At 42.4% G+C, this 24,294-nt stretch overlaps 1 protein-coding gene across 1 annotated transcript; it reads right to left on the bottom strand.

Moving 5' to 3' along the window:
• Positions 1-1,915: 1,915 nt before the first annotated feature.
• LOC121534568 (sterile alpha motif domain-containing protein 7-like) lies at positions 1,916-17,165 on the bottom strand. The gene is made up of 7 exons (XM_041841143.1): positions 16,907-17,165; positions 6,209-6,344; positions 5,591-5,915; positions 4,655-5,271; positions 4,354-4,475; positions 3,440-3,550; positions 1,916-3,237 (listed from the first exon to the last, which is right to left on the bottom strand). Exons 2-7 carry the CDS (start codon positions 6,309-6,311, stop codon positions 2,989-2,991), a joined length of 1,527 nt encoding a protein of 508 aa, XP_041697077.1. The 5' UTR covers positions 6,312-6,344; positions 16,907-17,165; the 3' UTR covers positions 1,916-2,988.
• Between the last annotated feature and the right edge of the window lie 7,129 nt (positions 17,166-24,294).

Below are 24,294 nucleotides of genomic sequence, written 5' to 3'. Positions count from 1 at the left end.
ATCTAATGTGAAAAGATCTGATGTGATTGGTCAAAAGACCAATTAGTGGAAAAATATCAGAATTTATCTGCCTGTGTGAACGCCGCCGTCGGAAGTAGAGTCACCGCCTGCATCGGCAAAATGGCTGCAACTTGCACAGCGCTGTAGTTGGTAGTGATGTTACGTTTAATACCGGACCTCCGGGGCATGTGTCGAAATCGCTAAGAAGTTTACTTCGAAGCAGTGTGCCGAAGCAGTGTGCTTGTATCACTTTATCAGAAGAACGTGATCAATGACATCCGAAGCTTTGTTTCTTCAAACAACCACCTGATTGGGTTGGTATTGGTTTCAGTAGAAGACAAAAAGGCTACTCTGTGCACGCGCTACAACGTGTGGGACGTCATCTATAATAATTTGGCTGCTCTAAATTATTTTGTCCAGCAGGTGCCACTAGTGTACACTATGTTGATCAAAGCCTTGATTAATGAACCTATTTTCGACACAATTTGCTGGAAAGCTCAATGCTTCAGGAAGCTTAGTTTCCCCATCACTACTAGTTGGTCTGCACTGCAATGCTGCTCAATGAGCTAAGGAATGTTTGAATGGAAAGAGGGGCAGAGCTCTGAGAGTTATGCTAATTTCACAATCTATATGGGAGGTGTGAATTGCAGGCTGTTACCACTTTCTAAGTGGTCAGGTAGAAGCCACATTAGCCTAGCCATTAGCCCAAACAAAGAAAACCATGTTTCAAAGTTGATACATGTGCATCCAGGTATACTTTTGTGGCCGAGTCAACTTATTTTAATAACATTATTTCATATGATTTAATACATGTTATTAAAGCCCCCATGCAGTCTTTGTTCACTGTACTGTATGTCTAATAAATCACTGTGTGTGTTTATTTAATGATAAATGATATTTTGTATCATTTATTTAACTGAGCCTCCTTTGGCCCTTGAAATGCTTTGTCTGATCTTGTGGGCTTTAGGAAACAAATGTGAAGATATTTACATACGTAGCCCTGATTGGCTGATAGGATGATCTAGAGCCCACCCCCTTAACCATATGAACAGTCATTAGTGTATTATAATCAGATCACATTGTGACATCATGATGTGGGCCAAAAGTTCCATCCCATCTGAACAGGCTGAAATTCCAGGCATTTTTTTCAAACAGCTCTTATACAAAAGGGGCATTATCATAATTTTCACAATTTCAGAGCGTTAATTCGACCTCGCTAGCTAGGTTTCCATCCAATTGGCGACAGATTTTCATGCAAATATTCTAAAATCCACATGAAAACAATATGTGCATTTTCCCACCAGCGATGTGTTTCCATCAAATTGACTTGATGGGGATAAAAGGCTGTGTGTCTGATGACGTAGTGTACATAAAAATACCTTTTGCGGTTAAATTCACATGTACCGAGTTACAAGTTAAATGGGTTTCCATTGCATTTTCAACTCTACTGATGGTTTTCTCACAATTTTTTTTTGCATTACAGTATATTTAGAGTATGCCCACTCTGGGATTGGCACGTGCCCTCTAGCCGACAGCTCACAGATACAGTGCGGGTATAGCCTACATGATGAGATTATTATGGACAAAAGAGCGAGATTATTTTTATTTGTCAAACGGCAGCCAAGCATTGATGATCATGTCACCAGAACAAGACCCTCGATATTTATTGGAAAGGAGCATCAAGCTCATCATCTTGCACTTTCACCACCCTGTAAAGTTCATCATAATTAATTTAATCTGTATCCTAATAAACTGCATGCTTTCCTGACGAGTCGTAGTGGGAGGACCACACATGTCATTGCGTGACTCCAAGTGTACTTCGATATGATGATTATTATATCCATATTTGCGCATAAAAGCGTTTCCACCTACATTTCTCACATAATTAATTTTACAGACAAAAAGATCCCACCTTGTCTAGAGTATTTAGTTTTGTCGACATTTGGAAAGTTTACCGACAAATGTTCTGTTTCATCAGGCCTGTCATGACATTATTTATCCGACATGTACTCTACTGGCATAGAAAGGTTGGATGGAAACCTGGTTATAGTGTGGAAATATCATAATCACGTTTTTAACTGCACTGCCCCTTGTGTGCTTTGTCAACTTTATCACATGAAACAAAACATTGAATCATTTTGAGACTATAGGAAATAAGTTGACTGCTATGTTAAACAACTGTAGTAATGGTTGCTTTGGTTGTCAACAGCCTTGTGGCTATTGTAGTCTTTTTACTGTAGAAAAACAAGAATCTCTAAAGTTGTCCCAGGTGAGGCAGGCAGCATGCGAAGGAGGGCCAACTGCACAGGCGCCTTACCTAGTCAGTCTGGAACTCACCCATGGGTTGTATTCCCCTGCTCAGACGTTGCTGATGCATGTCAGATCTTATAACGCCTGGATAGGTATTTTACGTATCAGCTAACCACATCATATGTTATAGCAATCTGGTGCCTAACGGCACAGTCGATGACGTGGCCCGCAACCATTGGTTGATGCATGCAACGTCTGAGCAACCATGGTCTCTTGAATCTGAAACATGGTAAAAAGAAGTACCAAACATTTGAACTAGAACTAAATACTGTACATACAATACAATTCCATCATATCCTTAGCAGTTTAAACACTGTAGGACACACACTAGAAAACTGAACACAATAGCCTGATGGAAATGGTAAGCAGCTTAAAAACAGCTCTTAGGGCTGAAACACTTGCTGAATTCCAAATCGACCCCTACTTCCTACTACCTATGCACTTCTGAAGGTCTGCAAGGATTGGACAGATGCATTCAACACAGCGAAAATTCCACCTAGCCAATCAGAGGGCATGATGCAGCCATTACTATATCACTTACGTATACCCATCCAATGCTTAAAGATCTACATGAAGTCCTTAGGGGGTTGTGTCTATATGTACAGTATGTGGTAGGAGCTAGGGGTCGACTTGGAACTGAGCCACTGGCCGACGACTCGTATCCCCCTCACTGATGCCTCAGGCAGTTTCACTGCTGGCCGAGGGGGGAGAGGGGTTGTCAGTCTCTGGGAGGGGGTCTGTGGGTTTGCAGCCCTCTGGGTCTCTGGTGCAGGGGCTGTCCATCATCTCCACACTGTCACAGTATACAGGGGAGCTGATCTCTGACGATCTGTCTCCTCCTGCCTTCTCAGGGGTGGCCTGCAGGGCGGCGGCAGCGGAGAGCGGGAGGCTCATCATGTAGAACATGCTACCTAGCCGGCAAGACACCTGGTGAGTGGGACAGAGAGAGCGATACCATGAGGTATTATAATAAGCAATGTGCTGATTTCATAATTACTCTTTTCCGAAATTGGTTGCGTGCTGGGTCCTGGTAAATATAATCCATTGGAAATTAATTAGATATCACTCCAAAATCTTTTGGTCTGCTGTCCGAATTTGTGAGGCCAACTGTTTTTGATGGTTTGTATACCTGTGATCGTATCTTGAGTGCCGGGCCCAGCTTCAGTCCCATTGTGTCCAGTAGATGGTGTTCGGTCAGGAGTGGCAACGTCTCCCCGTCTATCATGTGATCCTTGAACGTCTGCAGGGAATAATCAGGTATGATGAGGAGGAGTAGTATCGTAATGTTTATCCATAGAACAATTTCCTTAAAGGCAGACACAGCAGTATGACACAGCAATGCAACTTCCTGCTTACATAAATGATCAACAACAGAATTCAAACCTGCCAAGATGGCCACTATTTGCTCTCTTTCCAAAATTGGAAAGAGCCAATAGTGGCAGTCCTGGCCGATTTGAATTATGTTGCTGATTTACACTGAGTGTACAAAACATTAGGAACACCTTCCTAATATTGAGTTGCCCTCAGAACAGCCTCTATTCGGTGTATGGACTACAAGGTGTTGAAAGCGTTCCACAGGGATGCTGGCCCATGTTGACTCCAATACTTACCACAGTTGTGTCAAGTTGGCTGGATGTCCTTTTGGTGGTGGACCATTCTTGGTACACACAGGAAACTGTTGAGCGTGAAAAACCCAGCAGCGTTGCAGTTCTTGACACACTCAAACCGGTGCGCCTGGCACCTACTACCATACCCGTTCAAAGGCACTTAAATATTTTGTCTTGCCCATTCACCCTCTGAATGGCACACATACACAATCCATGTCTCAATTGTCTCTTCAAGGATAAAAAATCCTTCTTTAACCTGTCTCCTCCACTTCATCTACACTGATTTAAGTGGATTTAACAGATGGGATCATAGCTTTCACCTGGATTCAACCGGTCAGTCTATGACATGGAAAGATCATAATGTTTTGTACACTCAGTGTATATTTGTAAGCACGAAATCACTTGTGTTTGGTCATTATTAGGAAATGACACCAACCTGAGCATATTCAGAGCAGCTGGGTATGTTTTTGATGAAGATGTACACGTCATCCACTGTCCACTTCCTAAGGTCTTCAACAGAGGACATATCTTGTCCGTTAAGAAAGAGATTGGGTGGCCCTGATCAAAACAAAAGACAAAATGTGTTAGCACACATATGGCTCACATCTGTCACATCTGTCCTTGTTCAAATAAATGATAGAAATCAAATCAAAGACAGCAGCACAACCCCTGAATATTTTGATCAAACAAGACTGTAGAAAGTAGACACTCACCAGGAGGGAATATGTAAGGCATACCTGGGATAGGTCCACTGGCGGAGGGATACTGGAACGCAGAGCATTGACTGGACCTGTCTTTGTCGCTGGCGCCACTGTTGCAGTTGGTGACGTCAGGGCAGCCATCTTGACTGTTTATGCAGGCTTTGCGTAGGCCCTGCGCCGCCTCCTTGTAGCTCTTTCTGCCGTCCACCGAGAGCTCTGTGTCCATTATGGTTTGATGTTGTTTGCTGGCTGCTTCCCCTCCCATGTCCATTTTCCCCTCCGCCTCTTTCTCTTCTCCAGAGGCACCCCCGGGACTCTGCTCCACACTCTTGTCTTCCAATTGGCTCTTGGGGCCAGACGCATGGCTCTCTGCGCTCTTGTGATTAGTTGCCCTGCGACCAGCCCTGCGGCCCCTCTCCCTCTGCAGCATGCTGATTGGTGGATAGGGGCTGGAGGACATCAGGAGTTTGTTGGCCTGCATTTCCTCCAGGGTGGTACGGTGGATGAAGAAGTCGTGGCCTTCTGGGAGGCGCTGGCGCCCTCGGATAGCCATAGCGTTGGACTGGTACATCATGGGCGCATCCATACCCATCAGACCCTTCTGATGGGCGTTCTCCATCTCCTTCTGGTGGAGGATGGCATTAATCTCAATCCTGAAAAACAACCAATACACACCAATCAGACAAAACAATACACACCATCAAGATCAGAATAAACCAGTTAGATATAACAATACACCAATAGGACATAACAATAAACTTTTCTAGGTCACATGGGCTCTGAATATGGGCTCTGTATATATTCAAATCATATTTGTCAACTGTTCTGTAATATAGTGCATAGAACAGACCCTTGGTATCAGGTTGAAGGGGGCCATAAAAGGAATGCTGGGATTTCCAAAGCCCTGCAGTCCATGACGTGTACTTTAACAAGCCCTGTGACAAGCAGCTGCAGGTCAATGTCAGACAATACCTGGCGATGTTCTGCTTGTGGATGAGTTCTTGTCGCCGGGCAACTGTCTCCATGGGCTCTGAGGGCATGAAACTGTAACCAACTCCAGGGAAGCCCCTGCCAGAAATGCCAGGGTGTGGGGGCATGGGCGGACCCAGGTGACCCCCCATGTGCATCTGCCTGGCCTCGGAAGATACCATCTCCGAGGGTGGAACTAGCTCTCTTTCCATGAAGCGAGGCTCAAACTGGGTGGGCACCCCCTGTAGCCTCTGCTGTCCTTGGGCCAGGATCTGAGGAGCCATGGCTATCTGGTTCCTCATCATCATCTCCTGCCTCTGACATAGCTCTGTAACGCAACACAGTAAACACGATGTTAGATGTGTTACAAGTCTATAGAACTAGGGCCGTACTGACCACTGAGTTTATACCGACTATGTGACCTGACCAAGAAAAGCTCTGGGCCCCAGTAATTACCTAGGTTATGGAAAAGTTCCTGACTCTAAGATAGTAAAGCATAAAAATGTAGAGTGAATTTTCTAGGCAAGGCTAAGGATTTACGAGCTAATACCTAGGGCTTTAATTCAGCAGGCTAACAAAGTCTTGAGGTATACAGATTCAAACCAGGTGGGTCAGCCTTACCTCCAGCAGACATGCCGTTGACCAGGCGATACCAGTGTTTCTCGTCCAGAGCCCCCTGCTCCCCCATCGCTGACATCTTCCTCAGCTGCTCCCTCGGGGTCATGGCCCGACCTTTGACCTGTAGGAAACTGCCTTTCTGTGGAACCGAGATGAGGAGATTAGTGTATAGATTAGTATATAAAACCAGTGTTTCTCAATCTGTTGCCCGTGGACCGGCACCGGTCCCTGGGATGTTGCTGACTGGATCTCGGATTGGTTAGCTGACAGCGATTTAATCTGTTTTCAAGTACTAGTTTTAATCGGTCTGATTACATATCCCTGGTATAGGAAAGATCATATATGCCTGGTACAAAAAAGGTTGAGTGGTGGTGAGCAGATTAGTGTTTGCTGGGAGAGGGCAACCCTCTTTAAATTACTTGTCATTTTCATCTTTCACCACTAGGAGTCACCCACGACCTATAAATTCAAAGGCCCTCTATGACAATGATGATGCTACACAGTTAATACTGTATGCACGAATGTAGCCTCTTCGAGAACCAGGCTTCCCTAATCGGAAAGCCTGGTGAAGTCAAATGCCTTGCTTGGGCAGTGCTCAAAATGTGCCCACTAGTGCCGTAGGCGCAAGAGTACGAGAGGATGGACGGGAAATCGCTGATTAAAACCCCATGAAAATACGTTGATGTATGCCATGTTTGTGGTGACTTTCAATTTCAATACATTGCAGACTGTCGGCCACACTTGCTACACTAAACTTTTACCATAGCCTGTAAGTAGACACTCCATAACGTCTCTTTTCTGTTCAAGCAGAGGAGTAGTAATGCATTCATCAACTCGGAAAACAGTGACGAACATAACACGCAGCACCCCTTCCACGGGCATGTGGGAGGAGAGTTCTTAAAAATGTAACAGCCAATGAAAATGGAGCCACTGGCATCCAGCGGACCATTCTAGACGTTTCGGCTAATACAACGTTCTCCAGACCTCCAAAGGAGGCATGACAACAACGTGATTTGGAGGTATGGCTACGCGAGACTAGCGCTAATGTAACTGAACAGATAGATATCAAACCTGGGTTGTTGGTCTCTACTGAGCAAAGTTATAGACAATGAGGGATGCAGCATAAGTCCACAGGTCTCAGAAAGATTAGGCTACTCATCAGTAATCACATGAGCGTTTGCCTGTTCGACAAACCCCTCCACTACACTATAACTATATAACTATACTGATTAATAGGTTGAGCATGTAAAGACTGCTAGGCATTGCTAAGCATGTGCTCATCAATGGTATTTCAGGGAGAGAGAGACAGATGACATTGAAGTGTTCCTATAGAGATTTAAAAACCTGTTGGCTGAATTTGTCAAAGGTGACAATTAAGTTTTGGCGGAGGGACCAAACCTATATCAAGGAATATTGTCTAGACTCAACATTCACCTCAGAACAGAACTCTACAAACTGAAAATACTGTCTCACATACCTCCGTCTCTCTTCTACAGTCATTGTAAACAAACAGACCTTGTCATTATATTACAGACGTGCACATACAGGCAGTGCATATCATTGGCAGTCGCTGCAGATTGTCATTCCTTAGACACCTCTGATTAGCCTCTTATGAATAAATCCCATTATTAAATATTAGACAGGCAGTGCTTTAATCCAGGGATAATAATCCTGGGCCAATATGGGCTGTAGATTTACCCAACATTAGAGACATACTGTAGATTACAACACTAACTCCACTGAAAATGAAGGGAAATAGCAGAGGGCACTTAGAAATACATGTGGTCACGGGGAACTGAAATGACTAGGCGTCTGTCTTACTTTGTGTGTGGTATGTGTGCATGTCTCTATGTCTAGATACATATATAGGGTACCCTCCAACCATACACCCTGAGCTTATTACCCCCTCTCCCCTTCCCTCCTCCCTCTCATCTGCGGCCATAAGATCCAGCCTAACCTTAACCGTTAGCAGCCCTTAGCCCCAGTCAGTCGTGTACCGTATTCCCCCACAGTCCCCTAAAGTTCCCTCAGACCCATCTAATCTGGGCTCCAGTAATCCTCCTGTTAGTCCCACCCAGTCTGCCAGGCCTGAGAACATCTGCTGACCCGCGTGTCTTCCAACCTGGCCTGGGGGCGTTGGCGGGGCCAGCAGGCTCCAACACCTTATCCTTCCCCTCTCTCCCCCACTATCCGATTAGCCTAAATCCTGGCTATACAGCACTTTAAAGGGATGTGTTGAGGTAATCCAGGCGTTTAGGAGTTTTACCCTCAGAAAACCTTGCCTGTAAGCACACTGGACAAAACACCCTGAGTGATAAGCCTAATACCCTCCATCAGCCCCTTGAGATGTCCTGAAAACACCTTAGGGGATAGATCTGGTGGAGGGAAAACGGTTTATGGGGGAAATATCTGGCACACGCATGCATAGTCACCGTGGTCCCTGCCACCAATGGTACTCTACACACAACCTTTTATCTTTCCTCTACTACACTCTGCAAATATACACAGGGACAGATAGAGGTAAGAAGAGAGAACATTTTAAAATATGAGATAAACCATACTGGATTACTGTAAAAGATGTGGTTCAAGGTTTATATGTCCTCCTCAAGTAGCCTGCCACTACATTTGCATAAGTCTTTACTTTGTGTACTAGGAGTTTGTGTGTCAAATGTGTCTATACAACCAAATGTGAGTGTGAGAAAATCTGTTGCTTCATAGTATCATTTTGCCTGTGTGAATGTCAGTGTATGTATGTCTATGTGTGTATAAATAAATGAAAACTCACCCAGTTAGTGACCAAACCAATGCTTCAAAACAACAAACAGACTAATGTACATTCAAGCCTATCAATACTATCATTACTGCACTACCAGTCAGAAGAGGAACGGAATAATAGTCTTTGAGGTATAGCTGGAAAAACAACTTGTACTCAGTAATTAATTTTATACAGGAAGAGTAGAGCTTGCATGAACTTGAACCAAAAGGAGTTCAGGGTAAGTCAGAGAGGCCTGGCCCCTATTGCAGCACAGACAGTAAGAATAGCCTAATATCAAAGGAACTACTACTGTACAACCTTTTGATTCAGTAAAATGCCTGTTTAATTGTGTTTCCAATGGCTCAGTGTGTTAGAGCTTGGTGCCGGCGGCAACACCAGGGTTGTGGGTTTGATTCCTGCACAGTAGTAGATTACCTTTAGCTTGAGTCCTAAACGGGTAACTTTAGACTAATGATACAATTAATCATCCTCACTTACTAACTAACTGACAGGGGTGGAAGTAATTAATCATAAATACTCTAATTAATGTAATTGAGTAGCTTTTCCGAGTACTTGTACTTTTTCAGAGTATCTTTCAAAGTCAGTAATTTTACTTAAATATGTTTTGAATTAAGTATTGTACTTCGCTACCTTTTTAAAACCATCCACTACAGAGTACAATTTAGTAAGCTATCCATAATAGTAGTCTAGATCACGATACCTCGGAGCCAGAAAAAAATGCTCATTGTTGTATAGTCAGTGACCAATCAAATCAAATTTCACGCATCACTCGCAAACAGGCCAATCAAATCAAGCTGTCCACCCAAACTGAACGATGATGGTCGGCAGATTTAAAAAAATAACTTAGTGAGAGAGATGTGTCAGGAAAGAGAGGAATGTTTGTTTTTATCAAAGCGGTGTGTGTGAAAAACAATGGAGACGGAGGAGACTGAAGAGTCAGGCACAGACCCAGGCCTTTTCTCAATTAGATACGCTCAACTCCTGCGTCATCTCTACTCCGTCCTCTCTGGCCTTCTTTTAAAAAAGGTCAAAGGTAATCGAGGAGAGGCGGTGAGGAGAGGGAAAGTTGATGAAAATGCGCATGTATGAAATGAGACTCTCCTTCTCTAATTGCACGTTTTCAGGCAAATTACGTTTAGAGGATGGAATCTCAAAATAAATGTATAAAGTGATTTTAAAAAATAGCTAGTTGTGCAAGAAATATTAGAGATAAAAAGGATAATTAGCATATCGTTTTTCAATGTTGGCTTTTCTCCTTCCAGAAAACAATAGCTGATTCAAAGGGGGTGTGGCAGATTTCAAAACTCTTCTGCGAAGGACTCAGGTAAGATACACTTGTGCTTCCTCACCAAAAGGAGGCTTTCGAGGAGGGGAGGACCGTCTTCCATGTGATACAAATGGGGGGGGACACACCCTTCCAACTAACCATACACTCATTAAAAACCCATTACCCCATTCCACTACTTTGACCCTATCTGCTCCTGCACCAAGCCAATGGCCTGGGACGATGGGACACCACCACTCAACACACCCTGTAACTCTTCTGAAGTCAAATATTGTACACCCAAGTACTTCTCTGCAGCTGCCACCACAACATATATATTCTGTGATTTACATTCCATTTATGCAGTACACTTGATAACCATTGCTATGAACGCTATGAAGCCAACTGTACTGAAGCATTTATCACTCGTTGGCCTATCCCTCTGTGCTGACACAGATCTACTACTCACAGGGATCCTCTCAGGATCCCTCACCCTTGACCCATCCTCCTTTACTTTCTTCACTGCATCAGCATATGACACCTTCTGCACTACTCTGATTCTGGCCACCACAACCTGCCTCTCTCACACCGGACACTCCCGATCCCCAGCAACATGGGCACACCTACAGTTAACACACAACTTTTTCCACCGAAACTACACAATCCTCTGTCCCATGCCCTCCTGCACACTTCCCACATCTTGGAATCTCTCTCCTACACACTGCTGGACATGACCATAAATGTGACACTTGAAACACTGCAGTGGATTGGGCACAAAAGCTCTAACAGGATAACAGATATGTCCTAACATGACTTTATCGGGTAAAGATTCTGATTCAAAACTCAAAAGGACAGACTGTGACACCTCTGTTTCACCACGCCCCCCACTGGGTCTGCGTTGCACCAAACGATGGGCGTCACAAACACCAGGAATCTTCAACTTCAATTGCTCCACCTCCACACTTAACTCAACCCCAGAAATCACTCCTTTTAAGAGCAAAATAAGAAACAGATCTTGACCCGAGTCCCTCAGGGCAGAAGAAACACAAACAAACATCACAAGTCCACTTCGGGTTACCTTCACCAATTTAACAGTCCTCAACAGCTTTTCCACCCAACCTGATACCACATATGGATCAGCCAAAAGACCTGGATCCACTTTCTCCAAGAATCTCTCTCTCAGTTGACCAAACTCATCTTTATCATAACCATGTCCATCGATGCAAGGCTCGGGCTCGAAGCTCCTCACCACAACTTCCACCTCACTTAAATCTCCCTCATTCACTTCCATTTCACCTCCAAAGCTCAGTCTGGCGGACATCTCACTCTGTTTGTACTTGACCCCAGTCTGCTTCGACACACCATCTCCCTTTTAATCTTCATCAAATTCAGATTCAACCTCTGCTTTCCTCATTCTCTTCTTCCTCTTTTTCCTCCTCCTTTCCTCCTCCGAAATCCACCTTTCCGTCCCAACATTCCTCTTCTCCCGTCCTTGCTAGCGGCCCGGTGGCATCCTGGCATCACTCCAGCATGAGAGCATAAGCAGTGGTACAACTCTCGTCTCGACTTCTTGTCAATTGACACACTCAACCACTTATTGGTTTCCAGGTCACGGAGGAAAAAGGATGGAGGAGAGAGGATGGAGGACGTTGCCCAAACGAGAAAATCCTCCAGTGTCTGCGTCTTCTGAAGAAGACAAGGAGGAGAATCCCTGGTAGTGTTGCGAATTTAGCGACTTGTCATTCTATTTAGCAAGTTTTCAGACCCCTCCACCGACTTTTATTGGTAAAAGCGGCTAGCCACAAATTCAGCTATTTTTCAGGCTGCATTTGGGGAGTTTTGCCACCAAGAGTTTCTACAGTTCTGATAGCATTTAGCGACTTTTCCAACTCAATTCCGCTGCAAACAAGAGTGGGAGAAGCTATCTGTGCAACAGAAGTCACAGCAACGGCGCACACACAGACAGAGAAGCACAAGGGAAGGGGGTGTGTGGTGGGAGAGGGGAGAGGGGGCGAAATCGCTTCGTTGGGGACCGTAGTTATGCCGCAGCAAGGCAAATTGGTGCTGTGACGTCGTCGCGGCAACAACAAAACGTAATTTAGTGACTTCTAGCGACAAATCAAGGAGCCAATAGCTATTTTCACTGAAAAATTGTTGGCAACATTTATCCCTGGCCGCATTTCAGTGACCGGTTCTCCTTCAAGCAGAGGAGAGGCGAAAGTGTAATCATGCAATGCAAGCTGCTTAGGGACAGTGTGAAATTAAAGATGAATATCACATAAAAAATACTGTACTGTAAAAAATTAATAACACACCCTCCCCCCTCATAGAATTAACTTAAAATAATGTTTACAACCACAAATAACAATAACTGTAGTGACCCTGTGTTTAGAAACGTGGAAATGAACTTTGCCACTTCAGCATGCTTTTGTGGTACAGTCGATGCCACGCAGGGCTATGGGCCAGAAGGTTGATGGTTCGCCGACCACCATGGACGAGCTCACTCTCCCTGCTTGTTTCATTAGGCCTACAGTGCTTTGCAAAAGTATTCATCCCCCTTGGCGTTTTTTCCTATTTTTTTGCATTCCAACCTGTAATTTAAATTGATTTTTATTTGGATTTCATGTAATGGACATACACAAAATAGTCCAAATTGGTGAAGTGAAATAAAAATAAATACTTTTTTCAAAACATTCTAAGAAATAAATAACGGAAAAGTGGTGCGTGCATGTCTTCACCCCCTTTGCTATGAAGCCCCTAAATAAGATCTGGTGCAACCAATTACCTTCAGAAGTCACATAATTAGTTCAATAAAGTCCACCTGTGTGCAATCTAAGTGTCACATGATCTGTCACATGATCTCAGTATATATACACCTGTTCTGAAAGGCCCCAGAGTCTGCAACACCACTAAGCAAGGGGTACCACCAAGCAAGCGGCACCATGAAGACCAAGGAGCTCTCCAAACAGGTCAGGGACAAAGTTGTGGAGAAGTACAGATCAGGGTTGGGTTATAAAAAAATATCAGAAACTTTGAACATCTCACGTAGCACCATTAAATCCATTACTACATGCTACTCGAATTTCCCTGTACCCATCATGAGGTTGCAACAACCTAGCCTATGAATGAAAGTTTACGACGTACTGTAGGTGCACAGGTCGAGAGAATTTTGAGTAATCAAGGTGACAGACAGTGACACATTCAATACCGCCTTGCACTCTTGCCTGCATCTAGCTGATCTAGGGTGAAATCATTAGTCCAACAGTTGTTTACAGACAGATTATTTCACTTATAATGTCTCCCGAGTGGCGCAGTGGTCTAAGGCACTGCATCGCAGTGCTAGCTGTGCCACTAGAGATCCTGGTTCGAATCCAGGCTCTTTCGTAGCCGGCCGCGACCGGGAGACCCATGGGGCGGCGCACAATTGGCTCAGCGTCGTCCAGGGTAGGGGAGGGAATGACCGGCAGGGATGTAGCTCAATTGGTAGAGCATGGCGTTTGCAATGCCAGGGTTGTGGGTTCGATTCCCATGGGGGGCCAGTATAAAAAAAATGATGTATGTACTCACTAACTGTAAGTCGCTCTGGATAAGAGCGTCTGCTAAATGACTAAAATGTAATGTAAATGTAATAATTCACTGTATCACAATTCCAGTGGGTCAGAAGTTTACATACACTAAGTTGACTGTGCCTTTAAACAGCTTGGAAAATTCCAGAAAATTATGTCATGGCTTTAGAAGCTTCTGATAGGCTAATTGACATCATTTGAGTCAATTGCAGGTGTACCTGTGGATGTATTTCAAGGCCTACCTTCAAACTCAGTGCCTCTTTGCTTGACATCATGGGAAAATCAAAAGAAATCAGCCAAGACCTCAGAAAAGAAATTGTAGACCTCCACAAGTCTGGTTCATCCTTGGGAGCAATTTCCAAATGCCTGAAGGTACCACGTTCATCTGTACAAACAATAGTACGCAAGTATAAACCCCATGGGACCACGCAGCCGTCATACCGCTCAGGATGGAGACGCATTCTGTCTCCTAGAGATGAACGTACTTTGGTGCGAAAAGTGCAAATAAATCCCAGAACAACAGCAAAGGACCTTGTGAAGATGCTGGAGGAAACAGGTACAAACGTATCTATATCCACAGTAAAACGAGTCCTATATCGACATAACCTGAAAGGCCGCTCAGCAAGGAAGAAGCCACTGCTCCAAAACCGCCATTAAAAAGATAGACTACGGTTTGCAACTGCACATGGGGACAAAGATCGTACTTTTTGGAGAAATGTCCTCTGGTCTGATGAAACAAAATTAGAACTGTTTGGCCATAATGACCATCGTTATGTTTGGAGGTAAAGGGGGGATGCTTGCAAGCCGAAGAACACCATCCCAATCGTGAAGCACGGGGGTGGCAGCATCATGCTGTGGGGGTGCTTTGCTGCAGGAGGGACTGGTGCACTTCACAAAATAGATGGCATCATGAGGAAGGAAAATTATGTGGATATATTGAAGCAACATCTCAAGACATCAGTCAGGAAGTTAAAGCTTGGTCGCAAATGGGTCTTCCAAATGGACAATGACCCCAAGCATACTTCCAAAGTTGTGGTAAAATGGCTTAAGGACAACAAAGTCAAGGTATTGGAGTGGCCATCACAAAGCCCTGACCTCAATCCTATAGAACATTTGTGGGCAGAACTGAAAAAGCTTGTGCGAGCTAGGAGGCCTACAAACCTGACTCAGTTACACCAGCTCTGTCAGGAGGAATGGGCCAAAATTCACCCAACTTATTGTGGGAAGCTTGTGGAAGGCTACCCGAAACGTTTGACCCAAGTTAAACAATTTAAAGGCAATGCTACCAAATACTAATTGAGTGTATGTAAGCTTCTGACCCACTGGGAATGTGATGAAAGAAATAAAAGCTGAAATAAATCATTCTCTCTACTATTATTCTGACATTTCACATTCTTAAAATAAAGTGGTGATCCTAACTGACCTAAGACAGGGAATTATTACTAGGATTAAATGTCAGGAATTGTGAAAAACAGAGTTTAAATGTATTTGGCTAAGGTGTATGTAAACTTCAGACTTCAACTGTAGCTGATTCTATGGTACATTTAAAATCAGGCCACTTTACCCAATAACCAGTCACAGTAATGACATTCAATTTGATGAACACGCCCCTTCTTAAAACCTTAGAAATCTTGAGGTTTCAAACAGTGACATTTCGGAGTCTCCCCAGCCGATTTGGCATGTTTCCACACAACAAGTGGAATTTTGGCCTGCATGTTACAAGTGGAAGTCATACTGCATCTAAGCATAGAGCTCTGGGTGCCTGAATTTGCGGCTGCCTGGGCTAATCTCATTACAAGAATGAACTAAGGGAAAATTGATGACGACTTACATGAAGCCTTGCATTTGGTGAGGTCATATCAGACAAGACAGAAGAATTGTCTGAAACGTTTGAATCCCTCTAAGTGACAAACAAATGCTAGACATACTTTTTCTGAGACTGTAAATACCTTGTAAGAATGTTTGAATGAATCTGAGCCATTTTGATATTAATTAGCTTTAGATTTTAATTAGATTTTAATTTAGATTTTAATTCAGATTTAACACGTGAGAGTATTGGGCGGGTTTGAGAAATAAAGTTTAAAATATTCTGGAAATTTTTGAAAGTGCCCGAGCTACAGACAGGTGTATAGTTCAAAGCATCATACCTAAATATTTTATAGAAATCAAATAAATGAACTAAACAGGCAAAAAAGTAAAGGGATCGATCAGCGAATTTGACATATTTTAAAATGTATTTGCTTACCTTGAAAGCAGTAGACAAGGAGTGACTGCAATCCACACTTTTTTTTGTTATCCACACTTAGATTAAAGTTAGCATTTTTGGATGTATTTGGATAAATCGCTGAACTATCCCTTCAAGGAAAACATTTTGTGAATACAAAGTTGATGTAAAATGCATTTCACAATGTGTATTTTCTTAAACGCATACAATTTAAAATATGTAGTCGACGTAGATAGAATCAATATACTGTATATATATATATGCATTTTACGTACATGTGGTTTTAACATACATTCGTTCAATATCTTACATGAAGGGCGAGATTGTGGATGAGCAAATGGCAGTGAGCGAAATAACCATAATATTTAAAATAGATGGGAAAGCACATTATCCAATGTATTTCCAAATACTGCAACTTGCACTTCTATCATGTGCTTCACATACATTGTGCAGTTTACTAAATGCAAATTGTTGAAACTTTTAAAATAAAGCTTTCTGCAAATGATAAGGCAGGTAGCTTAGTGGTTAAGAGCGTTGTACCAGTAACCGAAAGGTCGCTGGTTCTAATCCCCAAGCCGACTAGGTGAAAAATCTGTTGATGTGCCCTTGAGCAAGGCACTTAACCCTAATTGCTCCTGTAAGTCGCTCTGGATAAGAGCGTCTGCTAAATGACCAATTTATTTATAAGGAGTTTTACGGTATTTTCTGCACAGATCTGTGCTCTTTACATGATGAAATGCTTTAACATCTTATTTCAAAGTGTTTAGCTTTTGCAACACATCAGAATGAATGAATGAGAGAGTAGAATAGAGAGAAGGATTTCAGAGTAACAGAGAGAAAGGGGACACAGAGGGAGGTTCAATTGACTTACCTTCAAGTTCCTGCCAATGAGAATAGCTTGTGACTGGCTTGTCCCAATGGAGTAGACAGAACGAGAAGCTAATCTGAATGAAATGTAAATAAAAAGCAGTAGAAAACCTTAAAGCTACACTCTGTCTTCAGGTCAGGAGTTCAAGATTTCTGGTGCTGACTGACTCCTCAGGGCCTTGCTATAGTAGCCTAGCTAGACACCTCTGATAAGTTAAGTGACAACTCAAACTGATCAGCCAATCAGCCACACCCTTGTCCTATGTCAGCAGCTAACGGCTAACTAAAGGCCTTAACCAAAAAACTAACTTTAAATACCGCTTCGCCTCATCTCCATTAGTCTGGCTTTATCTCCCGAATTAAGCCCCCCCCTTTCCTGAAATCGGGGTGATCTTCTCGTCCAACTACGCACCAGCTGGACCAGGTGCTACACAGTAATTACTCCCAGGAGTCCTGCCTTAAGCGTTGGGCGGCTAAACCTCTTTTAACATTTACCTCACTAAGCCCTTGTTAGCACTTTAGGCCGCGGTTAAGACACCTAAATGCTTTACCTCCCTTTTTTCCGATGGCAGAAAAAAGCGAGGCCTTATAAGTAACCACTACCACTCGTGGCCACTAACAGTACAGGGAAGGTTGCCCGTGTGGAGTGTGTTATGTGGGAAGAACAACCATGTTTTTTGTTTTGTTTTGGTGAGGTGTCTGGGTTTGGCACGACTGTTAAGACTCCCTGTAGTTCAATACGGTGACACTGGCCAAACATGCAAGCTGGTCATTTGGTAGGAAATAAAATCCTGCTAAATGTGTGACCGGGATCATCCTCTTAGACTTGTTAATCTGACAGTTTGTGCTCACCACCCACTTACAGCAGAGGCCCTTGATGCAGTTCCTCTAATTATGTTTTTTTTTTTATGATGGAGGGATAAAGTGGGATTAGTCTACAGCAAGGTGTGCAGTATTGCGGGCCAGGGTGGGAGTGTTTTTGCTAACTAGTGGTGTTATTGCGTCCCTCTCCCTCCCTCTCTCCCTCCCTCTCTCCCTCCCGTCTAGGAGTGAGCATGAGGCTCCCACAGGGCTAAGTAGACTCGGGGTCTTTACGCTGTTGCCATGCTCACACACACAGACAGGCAGGCACACACAAAAGCATATAAATAAGTCATATTCCTCAAGATATGCAAAACACAAATGCACAGAAATGCTGACATTTACCACAAATATACTAGTAGTATTTGAACATTTGTCATGTATTTGACAAACACAAAAAAACTTTTACAGTATGTATTTTACTATATGAAAAAAAAGAGAAGAAAATTGGGTTTGAATCCAAAAATGTAGTTTTGAACATCAGGTCTGTCTGTCTCAATGATGTGTATATCATTGGTCTGTCTGTCTGGGGGGCGGGGTGTTAAACCAGACAGCCATATTGTGAGGGGAATGCTCACTTCATCCCCCAAAAACGAAGAGGAACTCACTAATAAAGGACTTAGGAATTAGGTAAACAGAGTATTAAGACAGTTAGCTAAACTGCTAATTTAAGAATCTCCGTGTGTAAGCCGGGATTTCTGTTCTGCTTGTTTGAACCCTGTATTATGGAGTCACTGTGAGGCAAAGGGGTTAAAAGCGGGTTTGACTTAAAAACAACAGGACAGGGCTGTCCAAAGGTAAACAATAATCAATTCAAATTTTGCTGTAAATTCTATTTTATTTTATTTTACAACAGAATACAAAAAGCACACACAATCACTTATTTTGAAGCCTAATCCTGGAGTAACAAGCATCCCTGTGGTTTTGGGACACATGACAGTATGTGTCACGCCCTGACTCAGGGGACTCGTATATGTTGAGTCAGGGTGTGTATGTTCTATGTTGTGTATTTCTATGTTGGTTTTCTAGTATGTGTATTTCTATGTTGGCCGGTGTGGTTCCCAATCAGAGGCAGCTGTCGCTCGTTGTCTCTGATTGGGGACCATACTTAGGCAGCCTATTGGCACTAGTGGGTTGTGGGATCTTGTTCCGGTTAAGCTGTGCTGTGCTGTGCTGTGCTGTGCTGTGCTGTGCTGTGCTGTGCTGTGCTGTGCTGTGCTGTGCTGTGCTGTGCTGTGCTGTGCTGTGCTGTGCTGGACTTCACGTTTCGTTGGTTTGTTGTTTTGTCGGTTGTTTATTCATTTAAATAAACATGTATGCATATCACGCTGCGCCTTGGTCTGACCCATCAATCAACGAACGTGACAGTATGTAACTAGTCATATTACCGTACATAACATATGGCCCCTAATATTACAATAAAATAAATATAAAATAAATGACTGTAATAAAAAAAAAAATGGACCCCAGAAAATGTTTATCTACTTGTGATAAATACATATATAAATAATACTTAAGTGATCATGCCAGAGAAGCCGGTGTTTGGATGATATATTGGCACGGGTGTTGTTAGGCCCGAGACAAAGTCGAGGGCCGGCAAACCGTGCCAATATATCCTCCAAACACCAGCTTCAAGGGCATTATCACTTTTATACAACGGGTTACGTACATATTAAAATAATGATTGACATATTTTCATTCAAAACAATTATTTTATGAATGTATTAATACTATTTCATCCTTCCACAAGATATAGTCCCGACACAAATCTAGGGTTACTACCCAAGCCAGCTGGTCATTCGTTTGGTTGCCAGAGACACGACGCAGTCGTTCAGTCTTTTTGTTCTGTATCTATGGACGCGACCCAGTCATTCGTTCTCAATGTTTCATTGCCATACTGGCTGGTAACATTCTTATCCCTTGCTTGCTAGCTAGCCAACTACGGCTAATTTACAGTCACGTCAAAAAGTGCAGCCAGAATAACAGCAAAGTAGCTTCATTTGCATTTGTTTAAGCTGTTTTCTAGTTACATTTATTTGGATACATCCATAACAATGAACAAATGAGGCGCGATGTTGCCTGGCATAGAAAATGTGCTCACTCGTCAGGATACTGTTGTTCAGAGGAGCTAGCCAACAACACAGCTAACACAATCACTTCAAACTGAAGCTGGAAGACTGCAAACTAGCTGCACTTCATTTAAATTAACCTTTTTTTTATTGACATTTCTTTGTATATATCCATAAAAATGATGCCAGCTGATTCATGATTTCAACTGGCTGAGAAACGCTGCCTGTCTGTCCGTCTCGTCCTGACTCCCGACACATTCATTACTATGGGACAGCTGGAGATCGAATTTGAATATTGAAACAATGTTGCAAATGTCGGAGAGAGACAGCAAGGTTTATACAAATCTCCGCTGTTGAAAACTAAATGTCAGTCTAAAAGAAATGTGAGACAATGTCTACATGCTTTTTATAATGGAGATTAAGTTTATAAATTGCTTGGCTGGGCTGATGAGACAGTGGATTGCGCAGTCAGATGGAACAGAGTAAATAGGCATTAATGTCATAGATTTAGCCGGTGGTAATTTGTGGAATAGACACCGGCTGGAATGCGGTTATAACCAATCAGGATTAGACCCACCGTTGTATACATATATTTATTTAACTTGTATTATGATTACAGTACAAAAAGGGGCCCCACAAATGGTAGTCATGTAACCCGGTATGGTGGACAATGGTAATGGTGGACAATGATTTTGTCCATTCATCCTCTGATTAAAAATATGTTCTCAGGCGATATTATATTATCACATATTTACAGACTTTTTAAATATATATTTTTTTAACATTTGTCCATCCTTTTTTCAATTTTGCATGCGTTTACTGTACATCCATAGGGGGGAGTGAGAAGGGTGCAGAGTCTGAATGCCGCCCCAGTCATAGTGCCATCTAGTGTTGGACTGACAATCAGTGTTGAAATAAAATATATACTGTACTGAGCATGTGGATTCACAGAAGGACACTCAGAACTAAACACCTCTATTTACTTCTAAGACAACATGGAATGTGTTAGGATTGGATATGGTAACAATATGTTCATACAGTCAGGTCAGAAATGATTGCCACCCTTGATAAAGATGAGCAAAAAATACTGTATATAATAAATTAAAATACTGAGCTATATTGTATGCTCCAAAAAAATTGAAAATTATATTATTTTATACTAATACAATATCTAACAGAAATATTTTGTTTAACAAGTAATAAAAAAAATCTCAAAAAAGATATGTCAAAATTATTGTCCACCCTTAAAGATTCTAATAAATAAAATCAAACAAAATAAAATCTGCATTAACATTCTACTTTTTAAAGGTAATCTCAGTTTAAGCAACTGTATTGTGGCCTTCCATGGCTTCCTGTTTCACTGGGGTATAAAAAGCTCCATCAACAAAGAGCTCACAAACAAAAAGAGACAAGTGGTTGTTGACCTTCATGAATCAGGCAATGGGTATAAAATATACCACTTACCACTATTAGGGCAACAGTTAAGAAGTTAAAAGAACTGGAAACTTGCCTGGTGCATTCGGAAAGTATTCAGACCCCTTTACTTTTCCCACATTTTGTTACGTTACAGCCTTATTCTAAAATTGATTAAATAGTTTTTGTCCCTCATCAATCTACACACAATACCCCATAATGACAAAGCAAAAACAGTTTTTTTGAAATATAATATTCAGACCCTTTACTCAGTACTTTGTTGAAGCACCTTTGGCAGCGATTACAGCCTCTAGTCTTCTTGTATATGACGCTACAAGCTTGGCACACCTGTATTTGGGGAGTTTCTCCCATTCTTCTCTGCAGATCCTCTCAAGCTCTGTCAGGTTGGATGAGGAGCATCGCTGCACAGCTATTTTCAGGTCTCTCCAGAGATATTTGATCGGTTTCAAGTCCAGACTCTGGCTGGGACACTCAAGGACATTCAGAGACTTGTCCCGAAGCCACTCCTGCATTGTCTTGGCTGTGTGCTTAGGTTCGTTGTCCTGTTGGAAGTTGAACCTTCGCCCCAGTCTGAGGTCCTGAGCGCTCTGGAGCAGGTGGGTGAATGTAGCAGCACAAGGGGATGTGTGAAACGTACTCCTCAGTCTGAAGTGACCCAACTTGCGCCAGAGAATAGCTAGATGGTAAGATGCTGGTAAGACACTTCAGGAGGGCGTTCCTGGGTCCGAGCCTCAGTATGAGCCACATCAGGAGAAAGTGGTACCTGCTAAGCAAGCAGCATGACGTCCTTTACACGTATCCACGCCAGTGTAGTACAGTCAGCTTGGTTTAGCTCAGTAGTGTGAATAGGGTACTAAGGTAGAGCAGGGGTGCCTTTAGTCCTCAAGGGCTACAGTCTATTCCGGTTTTAGGACATTCCTTTATTTTACCAGGGTCGTGATGGACTGGACGCTGGCAGCTCATCAGTAGAGTTCACTCACCACAGTTCTGATGGGAGAGGTTGTTTTTCAGGAGATGTCATGAGTTAGACCTGTTTGTTTGACCACATTATACAGAACAGTGCCAAATAAGAACCAAAGGCCATCTCATCCCACTTCGTTTATTTTGACATCATTTGAAGGGGATAATTCCATTTTGGGCAGTTTGAAGCAGTCATCACGACTGCCAATCATGTTGTAATCAGTGGAATTAACTTAATGTGATCCTGTGGTTTTGTGTGTGTGTCTTGCCTTTGTGTGTGTGTGTAGGTGTGTGTCTTTGTGCATATGTGTACATATCTTTTCTCTGTGTGTCTTTCTATGAATGTCTTACCTTCATCAAATCAAATCAATCAAATCAAATTTTATTGGTCACATGCGCCGAATAAAACAGGTGCAGACATTACAGTGAAATGCTTACTTACAGCCCTTAACCAACAGTGCATTTATTTTTAACAAAAAATGTAAAAATAAAACAACAACAAAAAAAGTGTTAAGAAAAAAAGAGCAGAAGTAAAATAAAATAACAGTAGGGATAATAAGATGTAAAAATATATATACCATACTTTCCCCTTCATCTATGTAATGCGTTAGCTTGATAAACTAGAAATAATACATTAATGGAAAATAATGTACAGTCATATTTTGTGTTTGTTTTGTAATGCTTTTTCTGTCATAAGAAATGTTTTTTTTTTTTCCAGTTACATTACATTATTTGTTATCATATGACTGAAAATTGGTGTTGTGACCTTATTTAAATGTTTATGTCAAACTGAAAACATGCGTATTCTCATTAGAGTCAATAAAGTACAAGGAAATCAATATCATGTGAGCTTGATTGATCTTGGACAGATGTCTACTGCCACCATGTGGTTTATTGTCAAAAGAGAATGGCTGATAAATGCAGTCTTAAAGGCCCAGTGCTGTCAAAAACCCGATTTTCATGTTTTATACAGTTGTGACCAAATATATTGGCACCCTTGCACTTTTCTTAAATAATTCGCCATTTCTTCTCAAATAAGTGGACATTTAGGAAAGCAAAAGGTCTCCACACATTGCTATTGGGTTTTCAACATTGCAGAACCAATTTTATTTTTGTAAACTTTATTTTACAATTTTAATTTAGCAAATAAAGACAAATGGCATGGAAAAAAGCTAGTACTTGGTAGCACAGCCTTTGGCCAAGATAACTGCCAACAAATGCTTCTTGTAGCCATCAATGAGCTTGCTTCACCTTTCTACTGGCAAATTGGCCCACTCTTCAGCAGCAAACTGCTCTAATTCTTTAATGTTTGAGGGGTGCCCTTCACCAACTGCTGTTTTCAGCTCTCGCCATAGGTTATGGATGTGATTCAGATCTGGACTCTTCACTGGCCACTACAGAACAGCCCAACATTGCTTGAACCATTCCAGGGTGCTTTGTGTGTTTGTGGCTGTTGTCCCATAACCTTCAACAGAACGACAGTTTTAGGACACTGGGTTAAATGCGGAATCGGTCAGGAAATCTAGTTTTTCTTCTTCTTCGGGAATGGTTTGGCGGATCGCATCCAACTTACACTGCCACCTACTGTACTAAAGTGTGAGGCCAGTCATGGCCTACCTACATTAAATCCTCTTCATTATTCCTGTTCCTAGAAGGAAAAAATTGCACAACTAACTAACTAACCCTACACCTATATACCACTATTTCATAAACATTTGAATCACCACCCCATTAACTCTTCTGCAGTAAAATCTCGTACACCCAGGTACTTCTCTGCAGCTGCCACCTACACTCATTACAAACCCAATCAATCTCATTTTTAAGGCAGGTTGCCTATTCTGAATGCACTGGGGTGAGGTAGGAGCTGATACAGGTGTCCCGGTTAAAGGAGAGACACTTGAGGTTGCATCTCCCATTTATTTTTTCCTTTCAATTATCCATTTAATTTCCATAAGTGTGTGGTTGGATACTGTGACGTACAGATAACAGAAATAAAATGATAAATGCAGGAGAGTCCTTCACAACTGCATGGGTTGTTTGGCACTGAACTAAAGGACAAGGGAAATTG

This window comes from Coregonus clupeaformis, chromosome 21, assembly GCF_020615455.1.
Source record: "Coregonus clupeaformis isolate EN_2021a chromosome 21, ASM2061545v1, whole genome shotgun sequence".
Taxonomy (NCBI): domain Eukaryota; kingdom Metazoa; phylum Chordata; class Actinopteri; order Salmoniformes; family Salmonidae; genus Coregonus; species Coregonus clupeaformis.
This window is presented reverse-complemented; position numbering and strand designations above follow the sequence as displayed.